Raw genomic sequence first — 26548 nt, forward strand, 5'->3', positions numbered from 1 at the left:
AGACACTGTTCTTCAAAAAGTGCATACAAATGGAAAGTTTTGTATAGGGTTGTTCTTCTTAAGGAAATACAAATTAAAACCGCAGCGAGATACCACTTCATGCCCATCAGAGAGGCTGAAATAAGAATGGTAGATGATAAGTATTGGGTAAGAATTGGAGAAGTTTGAGGCTTCCTATCGCTGTCATAAATGTAAAATGGTACCATGGCTTTTAAAAAGTTTGACATTTTCCCCAAAGTGCTAAATACAAATATCACCATTCTACCACTTATATTTGCCCAGGAGAGATGGAAATGCACATTCGGGGGCTGGGTAGGACAGTGGGGAGGCCTCTTGCCTTGCACAAGATTGACCCAGGTTCTATCCCCAGGACCACATATGGTCCCCTGAGCTCTGCTATGACTGATCCCTGAGCATGGAGCTAGAAGTAAGCCCTGAGCACTGTTGGGTGTGATGCCAAAGTAAAAGATAAATACCCACACAGAAAACTTGTATGACAACTTTCATGGTATCATTACTCATATAGCCCCCCCAAAGCAGTACAACTCAAATGTTCAGCCATGGCTAAACAGGTAAACTCAATATGGTATGTCCATAAAACAGAATAGTATTTAGCTGTACTAAGACAAATTTATGATAAAAAATTATGGTCCTTGAATATGTAATAAAGGAACTAGATGCAACAGAACATGAAAGAGCACATAGTCTATGATTTTTATTTATTTATATGTCCAGAATGGACAAACCAGACAGTGGACCCTTGGTACCAGGCACAGGGAAGGGGTGGGCAAGGACTGTGGGGTGACTGCCTGTATATGGAATTTTTTTCCAGTGGAGAGATAATAGTCCAAACTTAGATTGTGAAGATGGCTTCATAACCCTAAGTATACATTAAACTTGTAATTGCTCATTACATGGGTATGTGAATTATATCTCAGTGATATATGAATTATATCTCAACAAAATTGTTTAAAGAAAAGATTTTTATAGGTTCCAGCCAGAAACTGTGTTTGTTCAAATAAATACCCATTATTTGCTTCTTGGCCTTTTGGCTAAGATCTGCATTTTGAAATATACACCTTTTATAGGTGAATATATGTAAAGCAGCAACTAACAAAGCATATCTTACAGAGATAAGCCAAACTCCACATATCTGTGTGTCTTGATATTAACAGTAGTTCATACTGAGATATCCATCTATAGAAAAGTTGTATGTGACATCTAATAAGCAAAAGAATACAGTTCAGTTATATTGCAGTAATTCAATTAGCATAGGGAACGTTAGCCAGATAACTCCAAAAGGTACAATCGAGAGGCAGCAGCTGAAGGTACTTCCTTGAGACTGCCCCCAGCTGCCACCAATCTCTTCATGGCCAAGTGGGTGCCTCCAGGTCAAACCTACAGGCAGACGCCCAGTCTTCCACAAAAGTCACGAGTCAAAGCCATCAGGTTTTTAAATTTCTTTTTGGGTCACACCAAGCGATGCACAGGGGTTACTTCTGGCTCATGCACTCAGAAATTGCTCCTGGCAGTGCTCGGGGGACCATATGGGATGCTGGGAATCTAACCTGGATCGGCCATGTGCAAGGCAAAAACCCTACCTGCTGTGCTATTGCTCCAGCCCCAGCCATCAGCTTTATATCAAATAAAGCCCAAACTACAGTGTAGTGAAAAGAAGAAGATTCCATTCAAAATAGCTAATGTAAATTCTACAATCAAATGAGAGAGTCATTGTATGAATGATGGAGAACTGGACCAAAGCACTCAACTTCTCACATGGTTATGGGAACCCCAGAGGATACGGGCACCACCTCTTGTCCCAGGAGAGTGGGGTGCCAACACTGAGTCCTGTAAAGTGAGGTGTCCATTGTCTCAGATTTCTCTGCAGGGCATATTGGCTCCCTTTTCCATTGCATAGAAGGATTGTGTGTGTGTGTGTGTGTGTGTGCACATGCGTGCGCTCGCGTATGTGTATAAATGTGACCATTTTGTGGAATTTGGCAAGTTATTTCAAAGTTGATCGGAAGGAGGAAAGAGAGGGGGAAAGGGCGGTTTGAACACCGAGTGCCTTACAGAAGGATTTGCTCTGCCAGGGGAAACACTGAAAGTCTTAGTGTGCAAAATGAATCTGTGGAAACACTCGAAGAACACGTTGATGGCTGTTTTGTAATTTTAGGATTGTTCTTTATATGTGTATAAAGGAAAAAATGAAAGGAGAAGAAACTTATAGAACAGAAAGTACTTTCTGGAACTCAAACAAGATTATTAGTAAAATCCAAGGGAAGTGAAATCTTGGAGTCAGGGATACCCCAAGAGTGAGTCACCTTTGCAGTAGTTGCTGTGTGCTAGTAAGAGGTGCCTCAGACAGTGCCTGATTTTAAATTCTGCCTTTCTAGTCACACTTGCCCCTCACCTCTAAATAAAACCGTTGGGTTTACAGAGTTATGGATTAAATGAGATGATATGTCTGTTCTTTTTGTTTTTGCACTAACTCCTTGCAGTGCTCAGGGGCTACTCCCAGATTAGTGCTCAGGGCTTGCTCCTGGCACGTCTCATCTCTGAGTGAGAAGCGTAGACGTTCTGCATGGCATGCGTGCACTCAGCCCATTGGCGGCATCACCCTGGCCAGACATGTCTGTCCTTGCCATCTGCCTGCTTTGCCTGCATGTACAAAGTTCCTGCTGCGGTTTCCCAAACGGGCTATACTCGCCCAGTGCCAGGCAGTCCGGCCACTCATAGTGACTTTGGAGAAGATGCTCAGATGACTGCACTTTGTGTTTTGTTTTTCCTTTTAAATGTGGAGCCTTCTCTGGTGAGCGCCCTCACGGCAGCGCCTCCAGGTGGCCTGACTTCCCTGTGTCCCTCTGACTCTGCAGGGCTTCCTGTACCGGGCCTTGGGCCTCACCCTGGCCACCGGCCTGGAGGCCGACAAGGTGGAGGTGCTTCTCCTGGAGCTGCTGTACAAGACAGACTACAGCAACGACTTTGACCGGGAGGTGAGCCCTGGACCCTCATGGGATGCGGGCGGGAGCACATACGCTGTGTGTGCGTGTGGGTGTGTGTGGACACGTGTGTGGCATAAATGTATGTGCCCAATGTACATATACACGTGGTTATATGTGCCTTGTAAGTGTGTCTTCAAGTGTGCCGGTATCATGTGTGAGTACATGGTGTGCATGCATGTCCGTGCGTGCACACGTACATGTTTGTGAGTAAACATACATGTGCACGTGTATATACACACATGCACGAATGTGTGTGCATGTGTGTTGCTGTGTGCAGGGAGATGTGAGCGTTGTTGGCGTGTCCCGCTGTGTTTGTGGGGAGATGCTCACGGCCCTCACGCCCTGGCTGGTGCCCCCCAGGGTGTGATTCTCTGCTTCGGCCTGTGCGCCCGGGGCCAGGTGAAGACGGTGCTGAATGTGCTCCACGAGTTTGAGGAGCGGATCCAGGAGTCAGAGCAGTCCTGGCAGATTGGCGCGTGGCGGGTAAGGCGCTGGGGTGGCTCTTGGACAAGTGCTCCCCCCTTCTCCCCTTGAGATCAGCAAATGAAACTGCTCGAGCCTCTGCCAGCCAAGCTTGGGCTTTTGGGCATCTCCAGGGGCTCCTGAGACCACGGGAGGAGCGCCCAGAGCAGGTTGGGAATGCAGAATTCCAGGTTCTGGGGCTCAGCCTGGCATCAGCGGGGAGGAATGGGGAGCCCCAGGGTCGCGACCCCGGGCTGGCAGCTGGCAGTGGGAAACAGGAGTCAAACTCTCCAAGCTGCCCCCATAACCGCAGGGCCCAGGGCCACGGCTCATTGAGCCTCAGGGGAATCAGCCGGAACCACCATGAGCCCTGTGGGAGCTTCTCAGTCTTGTGGGTGGCTCACTGGAGGGAAGACTGGGGAGTGGCCCCCACTCCCTGTAGGGCGAGCTCTCAAGCCTCCTCGACTGGCCATGCTGGGGCCCGTGCCTGGGACATCTTCCAGGAGAACCAGCTGAGATCATTTGTTGCCAGGGGTTCCCCAGCACCCCAAGAGCCCCTGGCTCGGAACAGGCCCCCAGCAAGCACATGAGAGCCTTGTCCATGTGGAGCCCCTGAGTCCTGCTAATTGGTGACCCAGGCATCAGTGCCCTTGTCCAAAGTATCACAGTTCCAGGGCCTGACCGGCTCACCTCTGTCTGCCCAGGGCCCAGCATGTCATAGGGCCCTGATAAAGACGTATTGATTTTGCTCAGTGCTGGGGATCGAACCCAGGTTTCAAGCATGTGACATGGCACTTTGTCACTGCGCCACTACCGGACTGAACTGTGTCAGACGAGAGCGGGAGAGGAAGTGCGCTGAGCTGGGTGCCTGCCTTGCCTGCGGGAGCCTCAGGGTCCATCACGGGGCTGTGAGTCCCTTGATCCTTGTCTCCTGCACTGGGATGGAAATAGCCCCCAAGCTTTGCTGGGTATAGCCCCAAATCCAAACCAAGAACCAAAAACCAAATATTGGAGAAAAGAGACCTGAATGAATGAGTGAATGGATGCATGGATAAATGAATGAGCATCTCCAGCACAAAGCCAGTTGAAGCCCCTTCAGATGACTCAGAGGCTCCCGTGGTCACGTGAGCAGAGCCCCCAGCGCAGTCCCTCTGCTTGGCCTTCTAGAAGGATCACCCCTGGAGGCGGGAGGCAGTGAAGAGCGCGCTCATGGTCATGTACAGCTCTGTGGCCGCCTACTGCCACCCGCAGCTCCTCCTCACCCACGCCGACAGTCCCATCACGGCCAAGATCATCCACCACTTCTCCAGCAGCTGTCAGGTACCCGGCACCGCAGCCCAGAGGAAGCGACCCCCCCCACCCCTTTTTCTCATCTCCCTGCCCTGACCCCACTCTGACACCTGGTCCAGACCCACCGAAAGTGACAGGAAGTGGGGTTGTCTTTGCAGGGCACAAAGGACAGGTGAGGAGAGGGTCTCTGGAAGATCACACTGAGTGTGTTCCACTGCAGTGGGGGCCAGAGGGAGAGCACGGGTTGGGGGGGGCACTGACCTTGCACGTGGCCGAAGCCTCATTCAATCCTGGGTGCCACACAGGGTCATCCCTGAGCACAGAGTTGGGAGGAAGCACCAAGTACTTCAGGTGTGCCCTGCCCCCAAACAAAACAAAACAAAACACAAAGGGTTTTGGAGAGCCCAGGGGTTAAATTTGATGCCTTACACGCATCTGCCCCTGGTTAAGTCAATTCCTGGCACTGCACAAGGTCCCCCAAACACCGCCAGAAGTGATTCCTGAGCACAGAACAGGGAGTTAGCCCTGAGAACTACTGGGCATGGCCCCCAATCCTTACTCCCCCAAATTACAGAAAAAATAGGTAACTAAAAAATGAAAATCAATACTGGGCAAGCACATACCCTTCCTCTTTGCAAGCATGACCTTGTCCATACTTGCTACTTGGCCAGCACAGCCCATTTATGGGGCGGCCACCAGGATCCTGTACAGACTGATATAGGCACCTGTCAACAGCGACCCCCCAGGTCTCCCGGTCACTGGGAGCACAGTGCTCCAGGCTTGTCCATCCCGGCAGTTCCTTTGAACTCGATGCTTCTGGGGTGGCCCTCAGGCCTGGGGCTTCCCGAGGACTGAGCTGGGCCTTGGACCCCTCTGGAGCTCAGGACGGAGCAGAGACAGGGTGCGGGAGCAGATCCTGGGTCCGCTCACCGTGTGCCCTTCCCTGGCCGGGTCTGCGTGCAGGACGTCTGCCTGAAAATGGCCTTCATGAAGAGTGTCGTGCAGGTCACCGACGCCCTCAGGAATGTCCAGGGTCTGAGCGATTTCCAGTTTTCCCAGAAGCACACTCTGACTGGACTGATCATGGTGAGCCAGGCAGGGGTCCATCCTAGGGACTCTGGGAGTCCAGCTCTGCTGACCCTCTTACTTGCTCAAAGCCTGTGTTCCTTCAGGCCTTGGGGGTCCCGGGGGACAGCGGGGCTCTCTGAAGGCCCACCCTGGGCCACTTCCGCTTCCTCCCACGGTAGGATTTCTGAGCATGCTCTTTGTAACTAGATCTCATGGTCCAGGAAATGGCTCACTGATGGGGACCACCGCACAGCTGCCCACAGTGCCCGTGGCTGCCCTCTGACCCATGGGGAGTTGGACCACTGAGTTCACATAAGTGTACACCAGGGTCTCCACAGGAGGGGCTTGGGGAGCCTGCCACAGGTTGGACTCAAAGCTGATTTTGCGAAGAGCTGAGGTCACGTCTGGGAAGCATCAGCCACTGCTTCTGTCCCTCCCGCCCTATCCCCACCCCGTGCACTGAAGGTGTCCTGGGGGCTGAGGGGGCATGGGTGGAAGTCTTGAGAAGGGGTAGAAGCATGCTGTTGGGTCCCGTTCTGGGCATGACCCAGCCAGGCCCAGTCATGTCACCAGAAAAGGTACTTGCTAAGAAGGAAGGTGGGGGACCCTCTGAAAACATGACTTCAGGACTCCCCGGACCCAGCACTGGGGACACAATGGGGGGGTCACTATTGGTCCAGGCTCCCCCTCCTCCTTCCCTAGGCCTGATCGGGGGTCACTACTGGCCTAGGCTCCCCCTTCCTCCTTCCTGGGGACCCTCACAGTTCACTCTTCCTTGTGCCGGGCAGGACATCATGAAGGCGGAGTCCAGCGACAGCCTGGTGTCCCCCGTGAGGGCCATGGCCATGGACGCCCTGGCGCACCTGAGGTGAAGCAGAGTCATGGGGCCACTGCTCCCCTTCTCTCTCTGCCTCTGTAGCAGGGTTCTGGGGGGTGGGAAGCTGTGGAGCAATGGGCTGTCCTTGAAGGTGGGGTCTGCCCTGCCAAAATTCTTTTCTAGGATTCTCTGCCACAGGTTGGGGTTGATCTCCTGGCACTTAGAGGGGAATGACCAGTGGGTGGTTGACAAGCAGATAATTCGTTTATGAAATCCCAGTGGGTGGGTGAGCCCTGCCAGGAGGCTTGGAACTTGATCACCAGATTCCTCTCTTGCGTGGGGTGGATGTCAATGTTAGTGTTTGCATTAGCGTTAGTGTTAGTATTAATATTAGTGTTTGCATTAATGTTAGTGGTTGCATTAGTGTCAGTGTTAGCATACACATTAGTGCTAATGTTAGTATTAATGTCAACATTAGCATTAGTGTCAGTGTAGGCATTAGTGTTTGCAGTGGTGTTAGCGTTAGCATAGTTAGGTAAAGGTAAAGGCCCTCCCGTTGTTCGTCGATTTGCTCGAGCGGGCCCAGTAACGTCTCCATTGGAGACTTTGTTGTTACTGTGTTTGGCATATCGAATACGTCACGGGGAGCTTGCCAGGATCTGCCGTGCGGGCGAGATACTCTCGGTAGCTTGCCGGCTCTCCGAGAGGGGTGGAGGAATCGAACTCGGGTTGGCCATGTTGGCTGCGTGCAAGGCAAACGCCCTACCGCTGTGCTATTGCTCCAGCCCTAGCATAGTTAGTGTTAGTATTAGTGTAGCATTCATGTCAGTGTTGGCACTAGTCTTAGTACTGGCGTTAACCACTTAGCATGCAGTGTTGTGGTGCCTTGGTTGACCATCCTGGAAACACAGAGGGATAGGGCGAGAATGGGGGTGTGCAATGGGCTGTCCTTGAAGGTGGGGTCTGCCCGGCCAGCTCCTTTCTAGAATTCTCTGCCACTGGTGGGGTTTGGTCTCCTGGCACTTGGAGGGGAATGACCAGTCCTGTCACGAGGGCTGGACTCTCTCCAGAACCTTCTCTCTGGGAAGGGGGACAGAGCAGCCTAGGGGAACCTAGTGGAACCACTTACACTCATAGCAGGAACACGTGACAGAGGGAATATTAATCTCCAGCCTCCCTTTGGAGACTTGAGGAGAAGATGCCCACATACTACGGGAATTCTAGGACAGATTCAGGTGTGTGAGGGTGAACCTCGAGGAAGAACACTTAAGACAAGGATGAGGGGTTCCTCTGTGTGCCGTGGAACCTGCAGAACAGAACCCCAGGAAAGTGCTCGGTGGATGGGGCAGCCCTTTGCGGGGCAGATGTTGGATGTTTAGGTGCCATCACGACTCTTAGTTCTGGAGGCATCATAGAACGGGGTGGGGGGTGCTGCTATTAAGGCTGATGCCCCGGCCCCACTCCAGGCCTTTAAGGATGGACCCCAGAGCCTAGGCCTGCCCACAGGGACCCAACAAAGCCCCCAAATGTGTCTAGTGTGCAGCCAGGCTTGAGAACCACAGATAAGGGGGCTGCAGAGAGAACGGGGGTGGGTGGCTTGAGCCAGATAAGCAGCTGTCACTCCAAAAGGGCTGAACTTGACCCAGAAGGCTGTGCCGCCTTCCCCCCGCTATCCTCCGAGCTCTGGGGTCAGAGAGCCTAAGGTGCTGGACTGGGTCAGAGGGGACTAGCGTTCCTCTGAGCCTGGAGCAGCCTGGGGACAGAGGCCATGCTGTGACCAAGGAGGGGTGTCATGGCAAGTGTCCACCCAGACGGGAACAGGTTTGAAGTTGCAGGACACGGGGTGGGGGAGGGGTTACCCGCACACCTGGGCAGGGTTGTACCCGGACCCCAGGCAGGGCGCTCAGCCTGTCCATCACTCTGTGACCTGGAAGACAGGAGTCCCACACCCTCACTGACTCCGGCCCTTGTCCCTGCTTCCTCCCCAGCAAACTGAAGCCTTTCTACTCCACAGAGGAGAGCACCGAGCTGATGGAAATCAGCACCCATTCCGTGATCTCTCTCCAGCCCCCCACGGAGGACAACGAGTCCATTACGGTAGGTCCTCAGGGCCAGCTCATTGGAAGCAGCCTTCCTGCACCAGGTAATGCTAAGGGCTCAGCCCAGATATCTCTATGGCTCAACGGACAAAACATCCTTCACTCCGGAGTAAACTCCTGTTGACATCAATGGAAGGGTGAAGTAGGAGCTGCCCCACTTCCTTATTCTGGACCCCAAGAGAGAAGCCCCACCACAACCACCTCAACTGGAGTCCCTGAAAGCCTGGAGGACCGTGCAACTCCTCTTCCCCCTTCCATTGGCTGGAGCTGGGTCACATGGCTCCATCCATATGCAAAGCCTTCTGGGAAATGTAGTCTGACTTTGTGACTATCTTCCAACAGCTCTGTAGAAAGTGGGGATAGACCTTAGGCTGTTAGGCCTCTTGCCTGGGGTCCTGGTCCTGGGTGAGAACCTGGATGAGAAGCTCAGTTTCCTCCTCTGTGAAAGGAACTCCTCTTTTGGTCACCCGAGAAGGTGTGGAGAGAGGTCTCGTCCTCACTCAGGGAAGGGGGAATGGTCAGAACTTCTTACTTCCAGACCCTGGGTGTGGATTCCAGTTCATTGTTCCCAGCCCTCCCCTCTCTTGGTTGCAGACCCTCTATACAAATGCCCTGAGTGCCCTGGAGCAGCTGATGGAGGGTCTCATGCAGCGGCAGCTGGACCCCAGGGGCCTCCAGGACATGGTGCACGTGAGTTGCTTGGGGGAGAGGCTGCCTGCCCCGGCCAGTCCCTCTGGAGGGAGGAAGGGGCAGTAAATGGTTATACCTGGGTTCTGGGTTTCCCGTTCACAGAGAGACAAGTTCCACAAGTGAGAATGCAAATGCAAAGGAACGTTTATCGCTGGCTCGAGCCAGGGTCCGAGCCGCATCCAACATAGTGGAGTCTTGACAAGGACCCCAACCAGGAACTTGAAATTGCAAAGTTGTACATAAGTGAAGTTGGCACTTGGCTTGGTCACAATTGGCAGTTTTCCGAAGAGTTGCGACTCTGTGAGCTAACTGATCATGCCCACCTGCTGTGCCCAGAGATATCCTACTTATGATGGGACTGGCTAGAGGTGTCTAGGGGATTTCCAGCTTCAGCCAAGGACAGTCTTGGAATTCTCTGAGAGGGGAAATAGAAACTTAGGCCTACTGCTTCTTTTGCTGAAGTGCAGCCTGTCATGGCGCATATGAGGTTCTTTCTCGGCCTCACGATCATGATCACGACCATCCTGTTGTTCGTCGATTGCCTCAAGCAGGCCCCAGTAACTTCTCCTTTGTCCTAGCCCTGAAATATTTTAAAAAGTGCCATATTCAAGGCTCTTTCAGGGTTAGGAGAATGAGACCCATCATTGTTACTGGGTTTTGGCATATTGGGTATGCCACGGGGAGTTTGCCAGACTCTGCCGTGTGGGCAGGCTACATTCGGTAGCCTGCCAGTTTGTCCAAAGTAGGAATGGGATAATAAGATGTCACAATAAGATGCATTCGCAGCCGCGCGCTTCTGAGAGCTGGGTTTTATAGTCTCTGAGTCTTGGCCGTTGATGGGATTACATGGCGCCAGGGGGCCAGTTGGTGGGTGTGACCCCCGCCTACTGGAATTTGGAGGATCTGGGTGGAGGATGCTCAGCCCCAATCCGAGCAGGCTTGGAGATCTCAGCCCCAGGACCCGCATGCCTTTGTTCCTCTGCCGGTACCTTCAGGTGTGCGGAGAGTGGTCTCAGCATGGTTGTGGCTGGTTCTGGAGGTCTTCGACTGCTGGAGCCCTGGTCGGGGCGGGGAGGGAAACTCAACCCACTCCCCTCCAAGGGACCCCGGTGAGGACAGCCAGGTGCGGGGGCCGGAGACTCTGCCTCACGAAATCACAAACCATTGTATCCTCCTCATCACCCAGATTCCCAGTTATTAATGTTCTGATATATATGTGGTACTGGAGCACTGTCCTCCTGTTGTTCATCGATTTGCTTGAGCAGGCCCAGTAACTTGTTGTTACTGTGTTTGGCATATCGAATACGTCACAGGTACTTGCCAGGCTTTACCATGCAGGCGAGATACTCTCAATAGCTTGCTGGGCTCTCCGAGAGGGGTGGAGGAATCGAACCCAGGTTGGCTGGGTCAGCTGTGTGCAAGGCAAACGCCCTACCTGCTGTGCTATCGCTCCAGCCCGATGTATATGTATATATACATACACATAAGAACATAATAAATACATATATGTGCATATATGTATTTCTTTTTCTGTCTTTGACTTTTATCTCTTGGTTGTGATGCTCACTGTGGGGATTGCACACTTTAGCTGTGGGTGCTGTGGTCAGAAGCAGGGAGCAGGAAGTGTCACCCCGCCCCCATGCTGTAGGCTAATCTCTAGGCCACATTCAGCTTTCACGTGACCCTCTGATCTCCTTTGTCCAAGAGCTGCTTGGGGTCATGCACGCAGCTGCCATACTTCTTTGGTCTTTGTCTTGGCATTTTCAGGAATACTCACTGCTGGTTTTATTTCTTTGGAGGGATTAGGGGTTTGGGGTTTTGTGCCACACCAATATTTTTTGGGGGGGGCTGTTCCTGTCTCGGTGCTCAGGGTCACTCCTGCTGGTGTTCAGATCATACAGGGCTGGGGATTACCAAGACGCAAGGCAAGCACTTTAACTCTTGCCAAATTGCTGGCTTTAAAAATTGGATTATTTAAATACTTATTACTGTGTTTAGAGGCTTTCTAAGTTCTGAACATCCATCTGTGGAATCAGATGTGTGATGTGCAAACATTTCCCCCAGTCTGAGATTTGTTTTCATATTCTTCCTTGTCAGTGTCTTTGTAGAGCACTTGTATAAATTTTGATGCCACGTAACTTGACCTTCCTTTTCTCTCATGGATCCTACTTTTGGTCTCAGATCTGACAAATTTTGTCAGACTCCAGGTCGCAAAGATATCCTTCTCGGGGTCTGGAGTTTCGGGTTTTACCAAAACAGATCCACAATCTATTCTGAGATTAGTTTAGGATACAGCGTGAGGTATGGATCAATGTTTATTTCATTTCTTTTTTTCTTTCTTAGCATGGTCACTGTCTTCCCGTTGTTCATCGATTTTTTCGAGCGGGCCCAGTAACGTCTCCATCATGAGACCCTGTTGTTACTGTGTTTGGCATATCGAATACGTCATGGGTAGCTTGCCAGGCTTTGCCATGCGGGCGAGATACTCTTGGTAGCTTGCCAGGCTCTTCGAGAGGGACGGAGGAATCGAACCTGGGTTGGCCATGTTGGCTGCTTGCAAGGCAAGCACCCTACCCGCTGTGCTATTGCTCCAGACCCTTTCTTAGCATATGAATAGCCAATTTCTCCAGTACCATTTGGTGGCTAGAAGCCTTTTCTCCCTTGTGTTATCTTTGTCAAAAATAAGTTGACTTTGTCCATGGGGTCGGCCTCTGGATGACTGGGTGTGCTGCACTGGTGCTTCTTCTCTCTCCACCAGTGTCTTCCTGTCTCAGATTCTGTGCCCTGGCCACCGGCCTCGCTGGCAATCTGGAGCACAGCAGCTGAGTCCTCTCTTTGTTCTGGGCCGCTGTGTCCGTCCTTCCAGTATTGATGAGACAGGTTCTGACTTGATTTCACCTTGAAACACGTTGTCATCTTCTTTGAGTTCTCCTTTGACCCAGGCTTGTTTAGAAATGCCCACAGTTTGCAGGATTGCCCCGGGGACCTTTTTGGTCTGGATTCCTCATTTCCCTCCATAGAAGCTTGATCCAGAACTTGGTGTGATCCAAACCTTTTGAAATCAGCTGAGGCCTAGATGATGCCCAGTGATGGCTGGGGTCAGAGATTGTTCCACACGTACTTGGAAAGTACAAGTGTTGAGTGGGCTCTGGAGGTGATTTCCTGTATAGTATAGCAATTCTATACTCTTGTTGGCTCAGTTACCAGGATGAGGTCCTGAGACTCCGACTCACATGGATTAATTCCTCTTTTCTGTCCCCTGTCCCTGTCCCATCTGTGCTCTAAGCTCTGGGAGGCAGGTTTCTAAGTGCAGGACACAGTGGCCACCTGCAAACAGATATGTGTGGCAGAGCCAGGTCTGCCTTCTTCCCTGTTGGTGGCCCACTCTGCCCACAGCCTCCTCAGCCCACTGGTGGGGCAAGGGGAGAATACCAGAAGCATCCAGAAGCATTGAAAGTCAGACTTGGGGGAGGGAGAGTGACAACGGTGAGGTGGGCCCAGCCCCAGCATTTTAATGCCCCTCATCTGTATTGGGGTCCCTCACAGCTCCTGGAGAAGTGGATCTTGTCAGAGAAGGACTGGGAGCGGGAGAAGGCCATGCACCTCCACCTCAGGCTCCTGCAGATCTACGTGCAGAGCGTTGGCGTCTGTGTGAGTGTGTGAGGAGCCAGGCGTGGTCGCCGGTCTGATCTGCAAAGAAGGGGAGCCCCTCTGAAGCCAAGTCAGCCCACTCCCATGTCCCCGTAGGGCCCCTGAGGAAGATGCTTCCAGGCTGGTAGGACCAAGGATGATGCCTGTGGTGGCACAGGCAAGGAGGATGATAGACGGGGGTCAGATGAGGGGAAACCTTCAAGAGGACTATGCTATTTGGGTGAGGAGATAGGCCTCAAGCCTCAGAGAACCATGGTATATGGTGAGGAGACTATGAGGCCTCAGACCACAAAGGACTATGGCATGTGGTAAGGGGACAGGCTTCAGGCCTCAGAGGACTATGGTGTCTAGTGAGGGGACAGGCCTCAGGCCTCAGAGGATGATGGTGTCTTCAGTTCCCGGTGCCTCAACAGCCTCACTCTTGGGGCTGGTGTGAGGGGGGAACCAGGGGACTGGACATGAGATTTCAGTGGGGCTGGTTTATAGAAGCAGATGCTGAGTACATGCCTGTCCCATGTTCTCTGACACAGTTTCCAGGAAGTTCCTGAAAGAGGCTCTGACACGAGACACAGGGTGCTTGGGACTGGGTCAACGGGGGCCCACACCTGGGACCTGGCCCTTATCACACCACCCAGGCGGTCCTCTGGGACCCTGGAGGGTCTGGCCAGGTGTCCCTCGGGGACAGAGAATGGTGGCCCCTGCCCCCTCCTCAGTAAGGGGTGTCTTCGGAGTAGGAGTCCCCTCTCAGGCCCTCCCTCTCCCATGTATGAGCAGCCGGGCCTGAGTGGGCGCCTCCCGCCCGCAGATCCCCCTCAAGCTGGGCCAGTTCGGCATGTTGGTCGGCCTCATCGCCCCATGCACCTGCGACTCCCACAGTAAAACCCGCATGACCTCCACCGACGTCCTGTCCACTCTGCTGGACCTCCACGGTAGGGGGACAGTGGGGTGGGAGGACCTGGCCTTGTTCTACGAAGAAGGCTTCTCACAGAGTTGGTGGAGGGAGCACTGCTCAGAGAAGGCCATAGAAGCTTCTAGAAGGAAAGCCTCATTTAGTCCAGGAGGGCACATGCTGAGCCCTGAGGGTCTCTACCAGGCTGTGGTCAGCTGGTATCCCACAGGCAAAGCAAAAATAGCCATCACTGAGCTCTGGGGATGCCGTTGCGTGGGGACGGGAGAGGGGAGACGGGAGCGTGTCCCAGAAGGCTCCCTGAGGGCAGGCGGCTGAGCTGTGGGTGGACGCAGTGTAAGGAAAGGGGCCAGAGGCTGACCCGCGCCCACCCCTGACTGGGAATGGGGTTCCCTACAGCCAGCCAGACATGCTCCCCGTGGGGCACCTCCAAGGAGCAGGAACTGGAGCGCTGTAAGGAGACCCTCCGGAGCTCCGACACGGATGTGATTCTCGGGGCATCATCTCGAATCGCCAAGGTGCCCAGCAGGGTGGGCGGCTGGGTGGCCCCACAGAGACCCCATCCTTGTCTGCGGCCAAGGCTCCCGGCACCCCTCTGCCTCTAAACACCCATTACATCTGGTGCCCAGGAGGCGCCCAAGGGAGAATGTGGTCCCACTGCCCAGAGCTGCCCAGACTTCCGGGGTTGGGGGGTGCAAGGGCACCGCTGCCTGAGGGCCAGGGCCATCCTGGAGCAGCTGAAGGAGGGAGAATGTCGGGGCGAGGCGAGAGGCCTTGGAGAGGCTGGGTGGGGAGGCAGGAGGGCTGGTCAGAGAGAGGAGGGGTCGCTGGGGAGAAGAGGCGGGTCCCCAGGTGATGAGCGGGGGCAGGTGTAGGGTGGAGCGCGGGGGCCCCAGCGGCTGTCGGGGTTGCAGGTGGCGTGCCCGGAGTTCAACTGCGACGAGGTGGTGTCGCTGGTGCAGAAGTTGTGTGAGAACATCGGGGCCATGGACCCGCAGCACGACAGGGCCTCGGTCACCTGGATCTGCACCTTCCTCCAGATGCGGGCCAAGGAGCTGGAGGACAAGGTGATGGCGGACGCATGGGCAGGACCCCTGTCTGGGGGCCAGGAGGACGAGGAGAAACTCTAGAAAGCTCTAGATGGTGTTTTTTTGCGGGGGTGGCAGGACACACTTGGTGGTGCTCAGGGCTTACCCCTGGCTCTCTGCTCCTGGCGGGCTTGGGGAAACCCTTCGTAACACCAGGGATGGAACCCGGGTTGGCCACACACAAGGCAAGTGCCCTACCCACTGTACTGTGTATCGCTTTGGCCCCAGAAAGTTCTAGATGTTCTAGAAAGAACCAAACACCTGGAAGATGGTCTAGACAGCAGGAGACCCAGGGAGGCTGACAGGGAATGCCTTCTGGCTCTGTGTCCAGTGGTGCCGGGGGTGAGAACAGCCACCCGTGGTGCCCAGTGACCCCCCTGCCCTCCAGGTGGCCGAGATCCTGGGCGCCATCCTGGTGCACCTGCCCGTGGTGGAGCAGCCTGAGGTGAGGCGTCTCCTCGTCGAGGGGGTCCTCCTGTTGGCACATTACCACCAGGAGACCGTGCTCACGTCGCTCCTCAGACAGCCGCTGCCCATGGAGAGGTGGGTGCCCCATGGCCATCGCCTGCCCTCCCCCCATCTGGCTTTTGCAGCCTGACCAAGCCCGAGTCGCCACCCTTGTGCGTCCCCGGGCACCTATAGGACTCAGTCTCACTTCCTGTCCCCCCCCTTTCTCCTCTGGGGGAACCTGGGTCTGGAGCCCCCGTGCCATGGAGCTGAAATCCCGACCCTGTCCTGGCAAGGAGAAGTCCCGGGTCACCTCTCCTTGCTTGCTGCAGGACAAAGTTTCTGGATAGCCTCGTTTGGGTTTCTCCAGGACACTTCCCCCAGGACACAGTCCCCCAGGGTGCTGGAGACCAGCTCCCTAATTCGTCCCTCCTCCGTTTCGGCTGCACACGGAGAGGAGAAGTGAGGGCCCAGTGCCCCAAGTGCAGAACCCCAAGCCCCTCGGGGCCTCATGGTAAAACCACACCCTCTTTTTTGCACCACCTTTGCACCCAGCTGGGAGTGCCACGCCTGGCCATGTGGCTCAGATGGTGGGTGTCTGGGACGGTCTGGGATACCTCGGGGAGGTTCCAGAGATGGGAAGATGCTGGTGTCCCCAGCACCAAGGTGGCACTGCAGACGGAAGTGCCCGTGCAGAGATCGTGGCGGCTGCCACCTTAGAAAGTTTGAGCGGAGGGGCCGGAGCGATAGTGCAGTGACGAGTGCGCTGGCCTTGTACGTGGCCGACACAGGTTCGACCTCCAGCATCCCAGATGGGGCCTGAGCCACACCAGGCGTGATGCCTGAGTGCAGAGCCAGAAGTAAGCCCTGAGCATCGCTAAAGTGCCCCCAGACCAAACCCACCCCCCAAAGTCTGGGTAGAAAAGAGTGAACTCAGTCTCTCGGGGCTGCCTGTGGGACCTGGAACTTGGCGAGGGCAGCCCAGACCTCTGGCTTGAAGGAGGGTCAGTGACTGGCAGCCAGGGTGGCACCTCCATAAGCCTGGTTTTCGTGGCCATGTGGCCACAGCTGTTCACGATCTTGGTGTTTCCAGTCCTGCGTCTGGGCCTCACAGGCTGTGTCTGGCTCTGCTGGTCACTCCCTGGCCCAGCAGGTCCTTCCCGCTCACCTCGGGGGTGACCACACCCTGCTTTCTGGCTTCACCCTGAGCTCACCTCTCCCATTCCTGCCCACAAGCCCCTCCTTCTAACCCCAGCCCCCTAATCCAGCCATTCACGCCATTCTTTTGGGTCAGTAGGGTCCACGGCCCCCTTGAGGTTATGAGCTTGTGTCTTTAGAAGCCCCTCCCCGTGGCCATGCACACCAGCCATGACTCTCGGCTCCTGGGCCAGGTCCTTCTCAATTGGTCTCTGGCTGGGACTGGGGGTCAGGAGGACTGGTCCTCTTGTGTGGGGTGGGCAGGTGGGAGCACCCCGCTGAGGTGTGCGGGACGGATGGGGCAGCTATGTCCACAGGCTGCCGAGGACTGACCTGACCAAACCCAGCATCCAGACACTCTTGGAGGGTACCCGGGGGCCTCCCTGAGTCCAGCCTGCTGTGAGCTCAGTCCCCCCAAGGTGCAGAGCAAGAGGCTGAAGTAGAAGCGAATCCCGGGTCCCGTGGCCCACTACCTTTGGTGGCCTGCCCTGCCTCCCCAGGCTGGAGCACCCAGCTCCTGTCCAGGCACTTCCTGGGGTTCTGCCCAGAGCTTTGGGGGCCCTCCCTGCCAGTAAGGCAGTCCTCAGCCCTGCCCCTTCTCCGTAGCCACCTGAAGGAGGTGTGGCTGGCGGTGGCAGAGAACACGCCCTATGCTCGCACCATGCTCTGGGGGCTGATGGGCCGCCTGCAGGTGCGCTTCTCCCCGAGAGTGACCCCCACGTCCAAGGCCGACGTCTGGCGTCTGGCTGCGGTGGATCCACTGATGGTGAGCGGTGGCGGTGGGCCGGGGCTTGGCAGGGGCCTGTGTGTGAGCGTGGGTGCCCTGACACCCCCACCCCCTAACCCCTCCGCAGACGCTCTGCACCATCCACTTTCTCCTCGAGAGGCTGGACAAGGACGAAAAGCTGCCGGACCTCTTCCCAGACCTCGTCTACACCCTCCTGCTGCAGCTCAGCGTCAGCCACGGGCCTGAGGCCCTCTCGCCTGTGCTGAAGACCTGGAGGATCGTGCACTCGGGGACCCTACCCGAAGACGTCAATCTGCAGAGGTGCCCTCCAAAGACGTGGCAGGGCTGGGCTGGGTCTCCGGGATAATCTCCCGCTGGGCGTGGCCTCGCGTGGGCGTGGCCAGAGGTGGGCGTGGTCGTCGGTGGGCGTGGTCGCGATTGGGTGTGGCTTGGTTTGGGCGTGGTCTGCCTAGAGACTGGGCGTGGTCTTGCCTTGGACTGACCTCAAGCTTGGCCCTGGCCTCATGGGACCTCCATGCAATCAGGGTTTCCGGAAGTTCCCTTTTCCCAGGGGTTGCCTCCTCCTCTTCCTGGTGAGAAGTTACTGGAAGCTGATTCATTGCATGGAGTGGTGGTGAGGATGTGCAGACGCCCCCCTGGCCCAGGCGCTGGGACCCACTGCAGAGACCTGTGCTCAGTCACCTGTAGGGGCGTTGTGGCTGCTGGTGGTGGGAGCTGCTGCCCGACGCGCTCGCCTCCTCGCAGGGTCACCACCAAGTCCATGCGGCTTTTGTTCAGGAGAGCAGGGGACGAGCCGCTGGCCCAGCGCCTGGAGGAAAAGGGCGTGTGGACCCTGCTGGAGAACAGCGCCACCTTCCTGCAAGGAGTGGGCCTGCTGGCCAGGTGGGCGCCCAGGTGCACCCTGGAGGTCCTCGCTCTCCCACTAAAGGCACTGAATGCCTCACTGCCACCGCGGGGTGTGGCGGGGGTGGGGGGGACTGTCCCATGGGTGGGCTGGGCATCGGGTGCAGGACCAGGAGGAAATGTCCCAAGCAGGGTGGGCACACAGGGAGGCGCTTAAGGAGAAGGTGATGAGAAGGTTCAGAGGCCACTGGGTGGACTCCAGGATAGGGGAGGGAGTGACATAGGAATCGGACCCCTGGGGCAGCCCTGGCAGGATCTGAGCTGTCCCCACGCCCGCCTGGCGGGGTGCTGCCTCTGTAGGCTGTGCTTGCGTGACATGGAGGGTTACCAGGTGCGGCTGTCGGAGCTGGTGCTCAGGGGCATGGACTCGGAGGAGCGGAGCTGTCGCATCAGCAGCACGGCTGTCTGCGTGGAGGTGAGACTGAGCCAGGCGTGGGGACGGGTCTTCCTCTCGGGGGACGGGATCACCCCTCAAGGGCTTCTGCTGGAATCTGGGAGCAGCGGCAGGAACACAGCCTGCGTGTTGGTGTGTGGCAGCCTCAGGTATAGGGTGTGGTGTGTGTCCGCCACCGCCTGGCATCCACAGGAGGGCACCTCCACTTCTCACCAGGGTCCAACTTCTGTGGAAGTTCCCAATGGGGACTCTGGGAGGAGAATCACCCCTCCAGATAATTAAGGCACTTGTGTGTATATGCACGCATGTGTGCATGGACACACACATGCGCGTGCGCGTACACACACACACACACACACACACACACACACTGGTCCCAGATAAGTCCACGAGAGTAAAATGCACTCCCAGGCAGCAATGGCAGCGTCCCACCATGCCCATAGCCCAGACCTCAGTGATACCCCCACCTTTCCTGGTCTAATCCCCACCAGAGTCCTCTTCCCAGATGAGGAAACTGAGGTCCCGAGAATGTGCAGTGACTTGCAGTGGGGAGGGGGACCGTGGGCTCAGAACGACCTTCCGCCCCCAGGGTTACCCTTCTGGGTGCTGCAGAGAGCCAGGCACCCTGTCTGGGCGCTGAGAGCAGGGGCCGGGCTGGGGGGTAACTGTGTCAAGTTCCCCTTTGCAGTTCATGCGCAAGCCAGTTCTGTGCCAGGAGAAGCTGCTCAGGCCCACGGTGCGGGCGCTGGAGAGGGGCGCGGAGCAGGAGGACGGCGTCCTGCGGGTGCTCTCCCTGCGCGCCCTCGGCAACATGGCCCTGGGCGCCCCCAAGAAGGTCCTGGTGGCCCCAGACCCTGGGAGGGGGAAGCGGGGAATGGGGCCGTGCGAGTGCGGGTGTAGTGGAGGCACTGGGGGTGCTGATGGCAGGTGCTGGTGGGTGGGGGTACAGGGGGGCAGTGATGGCAGGTGGGGCCGTAGGGGTTGCTGTCGGTACTGGCGGGTGGGGTTCATGTGGGTCACTAATGGTGGGTGCTGGTAGGTGGGGCTCATGGGGGGTCATTGATGGTAGGTACTAGCCAGGGGGTCAGGGGGTTGCTGACAGTGGGTACTGGCAGGTGGGGTCATGGGAGGGTCACTGGCGGTGGTGCTGGCTGGTGGGAATCGCAGGGAGGTGCTGACAGTGGGTGCTAGTGGGTGGGAGTTACAGGAGGTGCTTATGGAGGGTTCTGGCAGGTGGGGTCAGGTGGGCACTGATGGTGGGTACTGGCTGGGGGGTTTGGGGGTCACTGACCGTGGGTCCTGGTAGATGGGGGTCAGGGGGTTACTCATGGGGAGTTCCTAGCAGGTGGGGGTCAGGGGCTCACTGACGGGGAGGTGCTGATAAGTAAGGGTCAGGGGGTCACTGACGGTGGGTGCTGGTAGGCAGGGGTCACGGGGGCACTGACACGGGTGCTGGCAGGTGCGACAGTACCGGAAGCTCCTGCTGGAGAAGTGTCTGAGTGCCCTGCAGGAGCCGGCCAGTGCCAGCATCACGTCCGAGGCCATGGATGCCCTGGCCAAGCTCCTGGACCAACTCCGTGAGGGAGACCTGGGCACTTTCTTCGGGGCCATCTCGGAGCACTGCAGGGCCTTCTTCGACAACGTGAGACCCCCCCCCCCCCGGGGTCCCCTCTCAGGCTCAGCCCCTTCAGGGATCCCCAAATGCTGCTGAAAGGATCAATGGCGTCCGCCTCCCATGGAAGGAAGGGTTGGGGGACTGCGGGTGGAACACGAAGGAGCGCAAGCTCATCTTGGGGTCTTGGCAAAAGGCTCCTTCTGGCCCCCAAGAATAAGCTCCCCCATTTGTTATTACTAGCTTTTCTTTTGTGTATTTTATTTTGTTGTTAGATTTTCTGTCGTTTAGACTTTTGGGTGGGTTATCTTTATTTGGCTGTTGATTTTGTTTGGGGCCACACCGGGCAGTGCCAGGTCTTTCTCCTGTCACTGTGCTCTGAGATCACTGCTGGTCGTGCTCGGGGGACCCCGTGGGGTCCTGGAGATCCAACAACACAGGTCAGCAGCCTTCGAGGCAAGCATGTTACCCGCTGTGCTATCTCTCGGATACTTTTTGGTTTGGTTTGCTTTGGTTTGGTTGGTTTTGGGAACTCAACTGGCTGTGCTCAGAGCTTCCTCCTGGCTCTTGAGTTCAGAGTTCACTCCTGGTGGGCTTGGGAACCAGATGTGGTACCAGGGGTCGAACCTGGGTCAGCCGCCAGCCAGGGAAGCACCCTGCCCCCTGTACTAGCACTTTGGCCCTCTTCACCTTTATCTTTTTTTTTTAATAACCGAAAATATTAACACACATCACTAAGCCCCTTAGAATCCCCCTTCCCTTTGATTTTTGTTTCTGTTTTTATTGGCTTTTGGGTCACACCCAGCAGTACTGGGGGCTGCTCCTGGCTTAGTGCTCAGGGGGTGCTCCTGGTGGTGCACGGGACCCTCTGGTATCAGGGACCACACCTGGGCCTCCTCTGCCTGTAAAGCCAGTGGTCAGCCCATTGAACCATCTCCCTGCCCCACCTTCGCATTCCTTGCAGCCACAAGTGCCTGGGGGCTCCTGTGCTGTTCTGGGTGGGCGCGTGTGGGGGGGGTTCACACGTGCCAGGTCACCTGTACCAGGGTCCCGCCCGGTCCCGCGCTTCCTGTGGGACAGACAGGCTCCATCGCGTGGCGGGTGGGAGGGGCTGCCCAGCGTGGGGCTGACCTGTCCTCTGGGCCCAGGAGAGTGAGCAGCTGCGGCTCAAGGCCTTCGTCCTCTTCGGGAAGCTGGCCACGGTGGTGAGGCTGCCCAAGAAGCGCCTCTTCAAGGAGGAGGTGAAGAAGGCCTGGGTCCCCCTCATGCTTCACTGCCAGGACCCCTGCTCTGAGGTGGCTCAGGTGAGACCCCGGGCCTCTGCCCTGCAGAAAGGCAGGCGTCCTCCTAGCCTGTGACTTCGCAACCCCACCCCCCCTTCCCCAACCATCTGCATGGTCCAGTCCCCCGATTCCGAGTCCTCTACTCAGGCTGAGACAAACCAGCTCGGGGACCCCAGAGGCTGGCCAGTCTCCCTTGGCCCCCTTCTGGGAACCCCCAGCCTTCGGGGGCGTTTTGACTAGTCAGTTCAAGAGTTCCCTGAGCGGGCTGGGGTGATGGCTTCAGTGAGCAAACTGAGCCTGCCATGTGTGTTTGACCCCTGACCCCCAAGCCCAGCTGGGTGTGGCTCTGTGGACCCCCGAGCCCCACTGCCCACCTGCCTCATCTCTGAACTCCCACATCTCCAGGCTGAGATCGCAGGGCATGTCCCCTACCAAAAACTAGGGAGGGAAACCCCTTGCCTGGCGGGAGAAGTTTCACAGGCTGAGCACAGGCTCTGCTCATAGGATGCCCAGAGCACTGCCAGGGGTGGCCCCCAAATACCACTGGTCTTAGCGCTGCCCTCTGCAGCCCCACACTTCAAGGGGACCCCAAACCCTCCTGCTGAGCTGCTTGGGGGTCAGGCCCAACACTTCCCCAGGCTGGGAGGGCTGTGGCACCCATAGGCAAGTGACGGGGATCCCCACGTCTCCCTCCTGTGGTCTCTTGTTCCCTACCGTGCCCAGCTCTGCCCGGGGCTCCCAGCAATACCCGTGTCCACCCCTTGTCACCTCTCCCGACCTGAGTGTGAGGCAGCTGCAGGCAAGACCCCACTGTCTCCAGTAAGGGACACCATCTGCCAGAGAGGGGACTGGGACGCAGAGGGAGGGGTGAGAGTTACTTCTCTCTGGCCCCCAGCCTGTCAGAATGTCCCCACCATGACATAGTCCCTCAGCAGGCCAGAGGCAGAGCCTGGGGTGCTGCTGTGAGGGGCGTTTGTGGATTGTAACATGCAGCCCACGTGAATGATTTCTCAACAGCCTTAGAAGAGCCAGTGAGCGAATGCTGGTGCCCTCACCCTCCCGGAGCCCGCCCACCTGCCTTCCTGGGGCTCTGGAGACTCCTCGGGCATCTTTTGGGGTTCCCAGCCCTGCTCCTGAGGTCTGTCTCTCCTGTCCCCTGTGCTCAGGCCTGCAGCATGACCTTGTCCCAGTGTGTGCATTTCTGGGGCTGGAAGGCGCTGGAGCATTCTCCGGGCTCGAGCTCTGCCAGCGTGGTCGACCAGATGACGGCCTTCCAGAACACTCTGTGTTCCATGATGGTGAGCACGCTGCAGCCGGGGCTGGTGGCCACATCCCAACCCTGATGCTTGGACCCTCAGGGGGCACCTTCCAGAGAAGGCCACGGCTACGTACGCTGTCCCAGGGAGCATCAGGCCTCCCTCCCACCCCCCTCCCCAGTTTAGATTTCTGTAGCCGAGTTAAAGAAAAGGAGAAACCATGCTACAGAATGGATTAGAGAGGGCACATCCCTTGGGGCTGGGGCTCTTCCAGGTGACTCCTGGCTCTATAGCCATGTGGTCCCGAGGCAAAAATAAATTTTATTGAGAGAGAGAGAGACAGAGAGAGAGAGAGAGAGAGAGAGAGAGACAGAGACAAAGACAGAGAGACAGAGAACTGGGGTCAAAAAAGCATTTGACTTTCACGCTAACTCCAATTCAGTCCTCAGCACCACTCTCCAGCTTCCACTGCCCAGCACTGCCAGGGGTAATCTTTGAGCACAGAGCTAGGAGCAAGCCCTGAGCTGAGTATGGCCCCCAAACCAAACAGATTTTATTTAGGGACTGGAGAAAGCTCAACAGGCTGCCCCAGGCCTTACCACAGGAACCCTGGATTTAATCACTCGGACCATATGTGTCCCTGAGCACAGAGCTGGGAGCAGCCACCAAGCACCACTGGGTATGACCCCAAAACCAGAAAAATATTGTATTGAAGGAGTGAGATCTGAATCATTGTCATTTCCAGGTGTAATCAAGATCAGAGTTACTCGCGTGGTAGTTTGCATTAGATTGCGGGGTCTGATACTTTGAAATCCAAGGAACAGGGGTCAGAGAGCACAGGGACTAATGCACTTGACTTGTACACGGCCGAGTCTGGTTTGTCTCTGCACCCCATGGGGTCCCCGAGCCCTGCCAGGAGTGATCCTGAGCACAGAGCCAGGAGTAAGCCCAGAGCACAGCCTGGTGTGATGCAAAAGCAAAACTCAATTTGAGGGACTGGTCGCACTTACTGGGACCCACATTCCAGGATCCAGGAGACCAGCAACCAGTTTGTGGGCACATGTGACCCACCCCCCGATCAGGCCCTGGGCAGTGGGGCTGGAGGTGTGACAGGCCCCGCCTCCTCCTGGGCCTCTCTGTGCAGTGGCCCCGCACAGCAGATGACAAGTCGCCTTGTGAGCACACCAGTCTTCCTCCCCACCCTTCTCCAAGGCCCTACCTACCCCCGTGTCTTGCAGGTGCAGAAAAAACCTGCCATTCTCTACGACTTCCTGATGGAGACCATGAGCTACGTGCAAAGCAGCCTGACCAGGATCAGGATCGCTGCGTGCAACCTGGCAGGTGAGGGGCAGTGGGCAGGGGCTTGAGATGCCGTGGAGCCTGCAACATAGGGGGCAGGTGATGGAGCAGGGACAAGAGCTCAGGTGGCCTACCCTGCTGGCCCCCAGGCTGGGGCCCATCTCTGGGCTGACTGGGAGTGGGGACCGCGGCGCTGGGCCTCCTGGCATCACCTGTCGCCGCAGGAATCATCATGAGGCAGATGTCCGTGCAGTACCTGAGGCAGCTCGACTTCCCAGCTCTGCGCAACTGTGAGTCACACTGGGAGAAACTCCCTGCCGAGCCGAGTGTATTGGGGTGGGGTGTCAGCAGGGCACCGGGTGGCCCTCCAGCAGGACAGCTCTGACAGGTGGCCTTCACTGAGCCCCTTTCACAAAACGGTTGGCCCTGTTTCCATCATCTGGATTGGGGATGAGGGGGTCTCCTTTCTGTCCCTGATAGAGTGACCGGAGCCTCAGGCATGCAAGATGTGTACCCTGAGTCCCCGTGTGCCTTTTTGGGGTTCCAACCGGTATGGCGAGGACACAGTCCGTGCCCCCTCTTGTCCTCCCGCTCAGCTCTCCAGGAACTCCAGCTGGACTCGGATCCTGGGGTGCACAGGGCAGCGCTGGAGACGCTCAAAATCCTGGACTCCTGTAGCCAGCACTGCCTTCGGGCCTCGCCTGAACACGTTTCCTAGGGGAGCCCAGTGAGCACCCTGGATGGAGCACCATGGGGGCTGTGTGCAATGGTTTTGTAAGAAAAGCATTGATCTGAGGTCACCATGTCCTTCCTTTCCTCCCAAGTCACTCACCTCCTGCCTGGAGGTGGAAGGTGGAAACATCTAGAATCTTCTAGAAGTGGGGTGGGGGGGAGAGGGTGCTTCTGCCTGGGGCCACCACAAAATTCCAGCTATTCCCAGGCATGTGGGTATCAGGATACTCCCCTTCATGTAAAGGACTTGAGTCTCCACTTGCGTTTCGGCACTGTCCAGACAGCGAGGGCCTCCCCTCTCTGGGGCTAACGCCCAGCCTAGCCTCTGCCCCAGTCACCCACTGTTCAAAGGAATCAGGAGGCAGAGCTGGGAGACGGTTGGCACTGTGGGTGGGGCTTGGGGAAGGAAGAACTTCAGACGGATGTCCCCCTCTCAGAGGAGTCACTGGGGTGTCTGTAGACTGAGCCATGGACCCCCAGTGCGCATGGAAGTGACCAGGCTTTGGGCCAAGGAGAAGCGATCTCCTCATCCCAGTGAAAAAGTATTGGGGTCTTAGGGGGCACAGTACCTTGTCCCTGATTCTTGTATTCCCCAAGAAGACTTTCATAGAGAAGACATCAGATTAGCCGAAGTTAATTTATAGACGGGCAGTAAAACATAGCCAGACAGAGGCCAGGCTCCCTAGGGGGCACAGGGACACCCTAGTCCAGTCGTCATCCCTGCGTCCAACATCCCCAGCCCCTGCCCCTCCCCCCCCCCCATGCATCTAAGAGGGCAGGGCAGTTCCTTGGTATCTAAGGCTTGGACTCTCTGGGTACTGCCATGGTTGCCATGGTAACGCCCGGCCAGTGTTCAGCGGGTGAGATTCTGAGAGTGCAGTGTTGGAGGGCGTGCAGGGGCTGGGGATCTCCTAGGATTGTCACGAGGGTGTGAGGCTGGACACTGGGTCAGATTGTGTCACTCTGCTGGACCTTGACTTAAACCCTAATGCCCTCAGTTATTCTGCTTCGTGCCTCCCAGTGCTGCTGCCAGTTCAGCCTCTCCGAGGCATTGGGAAGTTTGTGCTTGCAGTGAAGATGCCAAGAAGGGAAGCATGCACATCCAGACATGCTTTCCAGAGTGCTTCCATCGTCAGTGAAGGGTTCGGAGGTGGTGCTTGAACTCAGACCCCTCTGGGTTCATGCCGTGGGGTGGTGAAAGAATTTGCCAGGGCACTCGTCTTCTTTGTATGCAGCTGACCCAGATTTGATCCCTGGCACCACAGAGGGGTCCCCCCAAGGCTGCCAGGAGTGATTCCTGAGTGCAGAGGCATGAGTAAGCCCTGAGTTTAGCTGAGCGTGGCCCCCCCAAACAAACAAAGAATAGTAACAAGTCAAAATTCCAAGCCAATCTTATAAAAAAGGATCAGACATACACATAGTAATTTGGATCTACTATGAAATGTTCCAAGCCAATCACATTAAGATAGTAGAATTGGGGCTGGAGCGATAGTACAGCGGGTATGGCATTTGCCTTACACGTAGTTGACCCAGGTTCGATTCCCAGCATCTCATATGCCCCCCCCCAACCCCAAACACTGCCAGAAGTAATTCCTGAGTG

General features: G+C 56.3%; 1 protein-coding gene across 1 annotated transcript in view; it reads left to right on the forward strand.

Moving 5' to 3' along the window:
* The window catches only part of MROH2A (maestro heat like repeat family member 2A), a 46117-nt gene extending 21143 nt beyond the window's left edge, over window positions 1-24974 (forward strand). Inside the window, exons 19-41 of the mRNA XM_056121544.1 lie at window positions 2877-2996; window positions 3366-3488; window positions 4635-4787; window positions 5721-5843; window positions 6614-6693; window positions 8631-8739; window positions 9336-9431; window positions 12978-13082; window positions 13888-14011; window positions 14389-14507; window positions 14904-15056; window positions 15466-15620; window positions 17328-17487; window positions 17576-17769; window positions 18214-18351; window positions 18673-18787; window positions 19455-19601; window positions 20226-20408; window positions 21527-21682; window positions 22828-22959; window positions 24156-24258; window positions 24441-24506; window positions 24813-24974. Of these exons, the coding sequence (XP_055977519.1) occupies window positions 2877-2996; window positions 3366-3488; window positions 4635-4787; window positions 5721-5843; window positions 6614-6693; window positions 8631-8739; window positions 9336-9431; window positions 12978-13082; window positions 13888-14011; window positions 14389-14507; window positions 14904-15056; window positions 15466-15620; window positions 17328-17487; window positions 17576-17769; window positions 18214-18351; window positions 18673-18787; window positions 19455-19601; window positions 20226-20408; window positions 21527-21682; window positions 22828-22959; window positions 24156-24258; window positions 24441-24506; window positions 24813-24934 (2976 nt within the window). The 3' untranslated portion in view covers window positions 24935-24974. The remainder of the gene's footprint in view (window positions 1-2876; window positions 2997-3365; window positions 3489-4634; window positions 4788-5720; window positions 5844-6613; window positions 6694-8630; window positions 8740-9335; window positions 9432-12977; window positions 13083-13887; window positions 14012-14388; window positions 14508-14903; window positions 15057-15465; window positions 15621-17327; window positions 17488-17575; window positions 17770-18213; window positions 18352-18672; window positions 18788-19454; window positions 19602-20225; window positions 20409-21526; window positions 21683-22827; window positions 22960-24155; window positions 24259-24440; window positions 24507-24812) is intronic.
* The last annotated feature ends 1574 nt before the right edge of the window (window positions 24975-26548 follow it).

The sequence above is a fragment of the Sorex fumeus genome, unplaced genomic scaffold (assembly GCF_029834395.1).
Source record: "Sorex fumeus unplaced genomic scaffold, SorFum_2.1 ptg000005l, whole genome shotgun sequence".
Lineage (NCBI taxonomy): Eukaryota > Metazoa > Chordata > Mammalia > Eulipotyphla > Soricidae > Sorex > Sorex fumeus.